General features: G+C 39.8%; 1 protein-coding gene across 4 annotated transcripts in view; it reads right to left on the bottom strand.

The window, feature by feature from the left end:
- Window positions 1-10,376, bottom strand: part of Atp6v1h (ATPase H+ transporting V1 subunit H) — a 113,271-nt gene that overhangs the window by 102,074 nt on the left and 821 nt on the right. For 3 of the 4 annotated variants that reach the window (XM_023717682.1, XM_023717683.1, XM_004633375.2), the window contains exons 2-3: window positions 8,998-9,141; window positions 4,278-4,380 (exon numbers count right to left, since the gene is read on the bottom strand). In XM_023717682.1, coding sequence (XP_023573450.1) covers window positions 4,278-4,380; window positions 8,998-9,110 — 216 coding nt within the window. In that variant the 5' untranslated portion in view covers window positions 9,111-9,141. Of the gene's footprint in view, window positions 1-4,277; window positions 4,381-8,997; window positions 9,145-10,376 lie in introns of all 4 variants that reach the window. The other variant, XM_004633374.2, reaches the window with a different exon arrangement.

Genomic DNA, 10,376 nt, shown 5'->3' with positions numbered 1-10,376 from the left:
CATGGAGCAAAGTACTACAAGTCTTGCAAGAAAACAAATTCCAACCCAGACTGATATACCCTGCAAAACTCTCAAGTATAATGGAGAAGTGAAATACTTCCATGACAAAGAACAACTGAAGAATTTCATGACGACAAAGCCAAGCCTACACAGACCACTAAATGATGTTCTAGAGAGGGAGCAAATTGATCACAGTCCCATGAATGAGAATGGAAAGATCTCACCAAATAGGGCAAACAATTAAACATAGGAGAATAACAGGTATACAATAGCAGTCTTTCATTTGTTCTTTTGCGTTCAGCTGCAAAATATTTCCATCAGCACATTCTACTAATGGACTTCTCTTCCACCTTATGGGTCATGATTCCACCTGAGTCTACAGGGTAGATTTCAAAGAAATAGCTGTAGCTCAGTCCCACAAGTGATGCCTGGCCACCAGTAATTGTCATGGTCATTATACATGATGTCCACAACACACTAGAACTTTGTGCGATATCCTACCCTCAAACTGTTAGAAGTGCTGGTCATTTATTTGCCATTCCAGTATTTATGTTACATTTTACTCTTAGTACTTCTTTGCTATCATGAAAATTTTTTCTTAGTTCAACTGTTTTGAAACATTTAATTTTAATTAATTAGCATTTAATTTTCTGAATATTGTTTAATCTTAATTTTTGTTCTAAGATTTTTATCTTCGACTTACAATTTATTTAAAAAACTTCATACAATATCTTCTCCTAGTATTAGAAACTTTAAAAAGTATATTTCCATTTTCTGTTGACTTTATATTACTTCTTCCCTTTTATACACACATATACACACGTATATATGAAAAAAATACATGTCTAACACAACATAAGATTGGTACTGTTTCATAGAAATCTGCAGTGATCTTTAAATAAGGGTTCATCTAATACATTTTTTATATAGTACTGCATAATTATCATATTGAGAGCTCTTTATTGTTCATCCAGGACCATACTGCAACTTTTCTTGCCTTTTGAATTATGCTCTTTGTTATTTCCTATATGCTACTTCTAGAGGTATTAAAATATTTCAAGTTTGCATAACTAGAAAATCTTACTTTTAGTTTTCAAAGTATAAAATTCAAAGAGGATAGATCTTTTCTTTCAGTCCTTTAATTAGTCTAGTTTCTTACACACTTGGCCTTTTTTTTCTTTCTAATGTGGAGTAAGATGCTATTTAATTTTGTTCTTCCATAGCTAATATTTTTTATGTAAATGCTTTATTTTTTTTCTTTACAATATGTTTTGTACAATTTCATTTTTGTGTATCTTGGTATGATTTTATTTAAATTTCTTGTGCAAAAGGTTCATTTTTCTTGGAAATGCAGTATTTTAAGTTGAACTAAATTCAGAAATTTTAAATCTTTAAATATTTATTCCTACTCTTTCTACTTTGAGAATTCTAATTATATGAGTATGAGTTTCTTGGTTTTGGAAAAAAAAAAAAAAAGCACAAGGTCCTGAGATCAATCTCCAGTACCCAAAAAAAAAAAAATAGAAAGTTAACAGTATAAATAATTGAAAATGAATAAATAAATAATTGAATATTTTTGATAAAAACGGAGTGGGATACTTTTTACCTCTTTCAGCAAAAAAAGACATATATATACACATACATAATACATACATAAAACATACATATATATATATACATAAAACATGCATATATATATATATATGTACACAAAAATTACCTGTGGCATTTCTCATAACTTTTCATACACATATACATACTGCCATTTTATTTCAAAAAAAAACCAGACACATTATCTGGATATAACCTAACAACAACACACAAAACCCCATCACACCAAGTAACACAGTTTAGAATCCACTTAACTCCCTAAGAGAAGAGCCCTGGTAACACTGTCTCCCAATACTGCTGTGCACGTGCCCAGGACCTGACACTGAAGGAGATGTCTCGGCAGTGCACGTGCACTCGGGATAAGAAGCTTTTTCAAGTGATGATACCAACAGCAGGTGTCACAAAAAAAGAAAATAACAGATTTGACTGCACAAATGTGACTGCACAATATCAAGATGAAAAAGGGTTCATAAACCAAGTTTAAAATTAAACAAGCAAAGGGCTGGCAAATAGCTCAGCAGAGGGGCCGGGGAGATGGCTCAGTAGGATAAGCACTTGACTGGCAAACGCAAGGATCCTGAGTTCAATCCCTGGTTCCGATAGCTCAGCAGATTAAAGTGCCTGTAAGCAGGTGCAGGTTCTATCCCCAGGCCTGCAGTGCCGGCCCCGCCCTGGGGCACGCTGAGATGGCAATTGAAACTGGGCATGATGGCCCGCGCCCGTAAACCCAGCTCTTGAGAGCCTGTAAACAGGTGGATCACTATGAGTCTGATCTTTGCAGTGAGATCCTGTAGGCCATGTAGACCCTTCCCTAAAATACAGAAAAAAATAAAAATTAAATTAAACAAGCAAGCTGGGAAAACACCCCGCACGAGGGCCAGGCCAGACCCGGGGGATGCCCACCTACTGCTGGCAGGCACTGCGTCTTGATACAAGCCAGCCAGAGCAGTGTGCACCTGTAACCCCAGCTACTGGAGAATGAGGCAGGAAGAGAGCAGGTTCTGGGCCAGCCTGGGCAAGGTGCCAAGATGCACCTCAAAAGAAACTACACTCTGGTACAACCTATCAAGAAGCACCTCATGAGGGGTCGGGGAGATGGCTTAGTAGAATAAGCACTTCTCTGGCAAGTGCAAGGGCCTGAGTTCAATCCCCGGTTCCGCAAAAAAAAGAAGAAGCACCTCATGAAGTATATTAAAACTTTTAGAATGTTCAAGTTGTTTGCTTATCACACTTCTAGAGTTTATGAGAAAATAAGAATGTTCACCTCAAGACTGCTTATGACAGAATCAACAGTAGAAATAAAATATGTAGAGTACTGGCTTACAATATGGGCTCATTTAGAACATCTTTTTTTTTTTTTTTTTTTTGCGGAACTGGGGATTGAACTCAGGCCCTTGAACTTACCAGGGAAGCCCTTATTCCACTGAGCCATCTCCCTGACCCTCGTTTAGAACATCTTAAATGGAAAATTACACAATTATTTTTGAAAGCCAGTTTAACTGCATGCCATTGTGTGGGGGAGGGATGTAACCAGATGAAGGGAAGGACCAAAGCCATTTACATATATCACCCTATTTTCACAAATCTTCAATTTTGCACTATGGGCTAAATATGCACAGAAAAATATCTAGAGATGTTAACCTAAGTCCATCTTAAACAGAGAAATATCTAGTAGAATAATGCTTATTTTCTTCTTTTTCCCTATATTATTTTTCTGCAACAAATGTACACCAAGGAAGATAAAACTTTAATATATAAGTGTATATAAACATTTAAGAGTACTATGTATGGAAGTCCAGAACAACTCAGATAGTTAGATGAGGGGGTAACTCAGCGGCAAGCACATGACAGCATGTGTAAAGCCCTAGGTTCAATCTCTAGCACCCAAAAGAAAAATAAAAAGGGGGAGGTCATTAAAAGTACCAAACCCTTATACTCTTACACATTAAAAGAAAAAGGACACAAAAAAGTTCAAGAAGAGATATAAAAACAATCAAAAAATTGTTTTCACAATAAACTTTTCATTAATTATAAACTTTAAAAAACAATAAATCAATGAGAAAAAAATACAACCAACGTCCTGTAATCAAAATAAGATAACCCTTTTCATCTACAAATTCTAATATTTTTAATTATGTCAGTCATTTCTAACATGACTAGTGAGATTTTAAGGTAGAAAAATAATCATTACAAAAGTTAAGCAAGTTTTAGAATTTCCTTTTCCTCGAAACAATAATTTCCTCTCTAGAAATCTAAGGAAGTCTCAAAACTGTGGAAAAGCATAGAACTATCAACACACACAAAATAACTTTTTTTTCCAAAGTTAACAGAGAACTGGTGATGACTTGAATGTTTTACGATGAAACGATGTTCAAATAAAGTATGGTACAGGGCTGGCTGTAGCTCAGTGGTAGAAGGGTTGTCTACCATTCATTCACAAGGCCCTGGGTTTGATGCCCAGCACAAGGATAAAACTGTGGTGCACATCCACAACGTAATGTCACACACTCGATAAGGCTTGTCCAGGACTGGACGGCAAGGTTCGCTGTGACGGAACTCAGAGCCTTGCGCACAAGCTGGCACCCACCGCTGAGCTAAGCCCACCACCCTTCTCCAACTGGAATGGCCTGGGGAAGCGCTCAGGATACAAAGCATGCACGCGTCACCTGGCTGCCTTCAGCTTGAAGCATCTCTTGCTTCTCTTCAGGAGTTCTTTTCATTTCAAACCTCTGAATAAATTCACAATCTTCAGCAGAAATCATCTGCCCTCTAGAAAGTAAGAATAAGTTATTCTGTTCAGTTAAGCGTTAAGCAGTCACTGTGAGAAAACAAGAGAGGGATTCCTAGCCTTTCTTCTCTCTCCTTAGTGATGTTCCAATAAAAATCATAGAAGGTCAATGTTTTGGACTAGGCTCCTGAACTGGGCCCCAAAGCAAGGACTGAAAACCTAACTAGAGTCGCTCATACTAAAGATCCACATCACCAAACCGAAACTAAGTCATTGTTCAGCCTTTAGAAATCAACTCAGATAACAGCTGAATTTCCCAAACAGACCAATTTCAACCAGCAAAATGAAGTTCCCTCTGCTTAATCCCTCTGCCCCATCAAGTAACCTGATGTTAGCGCCTCTGTTGCTCTGGCTCCCTACCTTAGGGTAACCTTGCAATGACCCCGGCTTTTTGTCCTTTGTTTCTCCTTTCTCCAGCCTTTAATCTATAGAACCAACCCCCTCTGCTCAGTCCATACTGTTTCATGGAAGGAAGAATTGCCCGCTCACTTGTATCACAGACAAAGCCAAGGTAGATCTTTAAATCTGTTGACATTCTTGTCTTCTGACACAACGTCTTTTGTCACAGGGCTAACACGCAGACCCTGCCATTCAACGAACACTTTCATGGCTTAGCTCTACCATTTGATGATGGTTTGACCTTCGTGGAAGGTGCAAAATGGGAACAATGACCATTTTCTCTTGTGGGCTATACTGAGGGCAAAAGTAAATATTTCATGTAAGTCGGTTAACAGGCACCTGGCCCACAACAAGCACTACATGAAACGTCCGTCACCTCTCAGCATTATCTGAAGTGTCACCCTTAGGGTCCCTCCCAAGCTTGACCTTCTGTGTCACCACACACCAAAAACCAAATTTCCATGATCATTTGCTCCAATATATTTTCCCACCCCAGACTCAGTAAGCTCAGACTTCCCGCTCTGAAAGCCTCTCTACTGTGACCACACCCTTCCAGCAGCCGGCCTTGATACCCTGTTTTCCTCCCGCTCCTCAGAGGCCCCTGTGTCACTCAGTTTGGTTCTTGAAGGCCTCTCTCCGTGGCTCAACTCTTGGAAAGCTGCTTTTATTTTCCAAACTCTTTGCTTCAGAGAGATTCAAATCAATATAGTTCCGTCTTCCTTCTCCCTCATGGCATCACTTCTAGCTCCATGTAAAAACAATTTTCACAAACACCGCATCATCACCACCGTGTCCGTCATCCAGTTTCAAACCTGACTTGACTTCCCACCTGCACTTATCATTCCTGATCATACCCTCACCCTAATTTTTAAATGCAGGCTCTTCTTGGTAAAAAACACGTCCAAGCTGGGGATACAGCTCAGCGGCGCAGTGCCTGCCTGTTCATTTCTGAATTAAGAGAAAGGTTAACCAGATATAAACACTATATAACATGTTAATGTATGTGAGCCAAAAGCAAACAATCATAGCTTGGTACTCAACTACTTGGAAACTCACTGAATGTGGAACTCAGCACACTTTTTTATTAGCGCATGTTTGCAGCACACAACGATTACATGTATATTACACACCTTAATTCACCTTTATCCCCCCACCCCTCCCTACTCTTCCCATTTTTGGTCCCCTTGCAATTTGCAAAAGGCTCAATTCCTTTCCTTTTCTTCACTTCTTTTTTCCCCCATCTCCTTCCCCCCGCCTCCCCTCACTCTACCTCTTCACCTTTCCCAAAAAGATCCCCCTACTTCCTGTTATCCATCTGCGTTTTGTTCCTTACTTGTATCTTGAGTTTCTCGTATAAGAGGAGCCACAGGATATTTCAGCTTGTATCCCTGAATTACTGCCCTGAATACTGTAGTCTTAAGGTGCATCTATTTGCCTACAAGTTGTTCTGGTATTGTGGTCAGCACCTGACATGTGAGCTACAACATGCTGGTGTGAATTACTTTGTGACTTGCTACCCCTTCCAGCCAACAGCGGGTTCAGTATTCACGTCTGTACTCCTCATGCCTCCCAGAACCAATCAGCGATGAGCACTGGGGCACCACTGCACTGGCTTTCTGACTCTGGAAAACTCTCCCACAGGCTTTACCCTATCAGGACAAGATACGACACACAAGATTTATTCCTTACACTTATGTCACAGCCAAGCCCAGTACTCTGTGCACTTCCAGGGAAGGCATGGTGCACACCCACAGTGTCCACACATCCCCAGGCTCAACAGCAGGCGCATGCCTACCACTTGGTGAACACATGCACGTAAACAGATTAGTAGAGCTCTATAAAAGAAACTTTTTCAGTGGACAACATAAAGAATGAGGGAGGGCTAGGGAGATAGCTCAGTAGAATAAGCGCTTGCCTGGCAAGTGCAGGGTCCTGAGTTCAATCCGCAGTACTATTAAAAAAAAAAAAAAAAAATGAGGGAAAAGGGAGAACGCAATATGAGCAGTAGAGAGTCCATAAAAGTAAAGAAACAGAAAAGAAAAACAACTGAAAACTACAATGTCACCAAAAACATTCCAAGTATTAACACGAGGGGAAGTTCTGCCAGACGTCTGGTGTGTTATGATCAACAATATTATTCTATTTATGTTAAAAACAAAGCCATGGTTTATAAACATAAAACTCCACATCACTTCATCTAAATACTCTGGAGTAAGAAATTAGGAAACACAGCTTGAATCCTAATTTAACAATCAATTTAAACAATTACACGAGGCCAATGATCAGGGTAAACAACAATAAGCCCCCCATCTTGCTCCTTCCCCCCTTCAGTCTCTGCCCCACAACGATCTACATCTTCAAGTGGGAATCTGAAAGTCATTCCTAACACTATTCACTATGATTCCTGATTTTCCTTTACCTCTCAGTCTGCTACTCACAAATCCACCCTTTACACAGTCAGCAAAACAATCCAACCAAGATAAATCTGATCATGCAGTAAGAACAGCAGCTATCGCAGTGGCTTTGTTTACTTCTTCTTCCCAGGACTAGGGGTTGAACCCACCGGCTCATGCATGCTAGGCAAGCACTCTAGCCCTCAGCTACACTCCCAGATCTTTTGTAAACTTTATTTTGAGACAGAGTCTCACTAAGTTACCCAGGCTGGCCCCCAAACTGCAATCCTCCTCCTCAGCCTCCCAAAGAGCTTAGAGTACAGCCAGAAAGCACCATCTTTGGGTTTCCCTTCAAAGACACCCAGGCACCCACAGGCCTTCACCAGCAGCCCCATGCTCCTTCTCAGCCTCATCTGTCCCCACTCCCTGCCTCCAAAGATGACTGACTCCCACTCCACATGCTGTGCTATTTCCCTGTCTTGCTAACAATGTCTTATACATGGAAAGTGGCTCTTTGTTGCAACAGGGCTGAATCCTTGGCCACCAGGCATCCTTGAAAACTCAGTTCAGAGTGTGCCCCCTTCCAAAAACTTCCTGATCCAGAGGTGGAGATGGGGAAGGGAGGGAGAGAAAGGGATGAAAGAAGGAATTAAGATGGGTTAAGTACATGTACCAGCTTCACGCAAAGAATGTAAGCACCATGTACTACAAACATGCGCTAATAAAAAAATAATTAGCTGGAAAAAAAAAAACTTCCTGAGACTAGGAAGCACTGCGCTTTTTCTGCGGTCTCGTCACACCCTGGGCGTCTTTTATTATCAGTTAACACACTAAATTGAAACAAATATTTATACAGTATGAGTCCCTTATAGAATGGTATCCTACATCCTTTCGGAAGCCATAAAGTCCAAAAACGCCTTAAATTAGTGATTGTTCAATACACATTTTATGAATGACTATACTGATACTTTAAAAAAATGATTTTGTACACTGCAGATCTCTCCTACAATAAAAAAAATATTCTTCAATTTGTTCTTCAAAATATATATAAAAATTGAAGAGATTTGCCCAATGATTCACTAATAAATATGGCAAATCAGATAGGAAATCAATTCAACATGATCAAATACAGTCAAGAATAAATGAATGCTGGATTATAATCACAGAATACTATAAGCAACACCAAGACAATAAATTTTAATATACACAAGAAGGAAGAAAAACTAAACTCTATTGAATGTATTCAACATTCCAATGCTTACGTTCAGCTGTGCTAATATTTGAAATACACCATTTCAGCAGCAAGCCTACGACACATGTATGGACTCCCATTCTATGTCTACTTCACCTCAGAGTAGTTAAGTGATCTGCATAAGATCACTAAACTAACAGAAAGAACCAGAATTCAAAGCCGGCTCTTAAGCCTCCAGTCTCCAAATCTCTAAGAGCTGCTTTCCAAGCGCAAGTCCCCACTCCAACCGGCACAAAGGGCCCAAAAAGTATGTTTTGTTCATCACCTCCTTCCTCCCTCCACGGCCATGAAGATCCCACCCGGGCTTCCCACTCATCAAAGGTACTTTTTCCAGACACAGGGTCAGAAACACTTCGTACGAGCCGCCCTACTTCCCCCGTAGAATCACAAGCAGTTTCCACCACACTGTAGTAGGTCAGCTAAATGTTCTAGAGGAAATGTTTCTTCCACATCTATTAGCATTTTTCCAGTGTTTCTCTCATACAGGCATGACCGTGAAAGAGGCTGAGGTAAAAGCACATGACCACTCATGACTCACACAAACCAGTACTTACTGAAGGTAAGACTGCCAGTTTACTTTACTGGCTCGAACCTCGGCAGCCTTGGCCGCAATAACGTTCGTAGGGACGGCGGCGTCCACAGCACCTCGAATATCCATCTTGGTCATCTAAATTGATGATCCTTAATGTTTTTCAGAACTGCTAGTTAGATACGAGGTAAACACAGAAAACCAAGGGTTATCTTTTATAACTATTATTATTAACATCACTATTACCTTCAGTATCACTAATACTAGTTATTACTTTTACATCCTCTAGCATTCAGCTCAAATATTAAATATCATAAGCCTGCAAACACTAACACTGCATTTCAAATCTTGGGCAATACTCTACAAACGGGTTCTATACAGCTTTACCTTTTCCAAGAATCATTTAATGATTAGCCCTAATATTACTGTGAAACTTTTAAAGTGACTATTTGAGATACTGACATCAGAAAACATGACTAAATAAAACAGGTACACAAAATAGGAAAAAAAAAAAAACAAAACGTGTTGCTTAGGACAGAAACCAGGGTCTTGCATGTGTGTACTAGGAAACTATTTTTTTTTATTTTATTTATTATTTGGTATAGGGTCGCACTATGGAGCTTGGACTCATAATGATCCTACTGTCTCAGTCTCCCCAGCGCTGAGATTACAGGCATGTGCCACGATGCCCATTTTCAGGGGCCCGTACAGAGCATGCAGTACTGGGAATCGAACCAGGGTCCCCGAGCTATCTCCCCAACCCCTAGGAATCTATTTTAGGTGTATTTATGAGATTCAATCCTTCTCCTCAGTCAGAAGAAAACTAAACCTGTATAATACGGATCGAAGCAATTACTGTACATAACTAATGTTTACTCAATATTTTAAGTGACACATTAAAAATTACAAATCCCTTCTAAAATAACACATTCGAATTAAAATACATAAAGTGGGAACCTAATTCTCAGAAGACTGATTTACTTTTTCAACATAAATTTATAATATCATGTTTTCAAAATCAATTTAGGTGAAAAGATTTGCAACGAATACCTATTACAATTCAGATACAAAGAACAATGGGAGACTGCTGTGATGAGGACTTATCATAATGAGTTCTGAGTAATTTTCATCCCTAAATTTACAAATAAAGAGTTTAAGCCTGATTTTCACGACATGAAATACAAGTCTCTGCAGAATTTAAGTTCGTGGCGACCACCACACAAAAAATGCTAAAATTATGTCTAAAATTCCATTTGGAGTTTCCAATGACCTTAATCAATTTACAACCTAATCTCTGTGAAGATCTGCTGCCCAAACGGGGGGCTGAACGAGGGCTGCCGGCCCGGTGACAACGGGCTCCGTCTGGGGCGCCCCGGCGTTCCCGAGTCCGTCCGGGCCCCCCGC

The sequence above is a fragment of the Octodon degus genome, unplaced genomic scaffold, assembly GCF_000260255.1.
Source record: "Octodon degus isolate 3935 unplaced genomic scaffold, OctDeg1.0 scaffold00054, whole genome shotgun sequence".
In the NCBI taxonomy this organism is placed as follows: domain Eukaryota; kingdom Metazoa; phylum Chordata; class Mammalia; order Rodentia; family Octodontidae; genus Octodon; species Octodon degus.
Note: the sequence above shows the minus strand (reverse complement) of the source record. Positions and strands in the feature narration are given on the sequence as shown.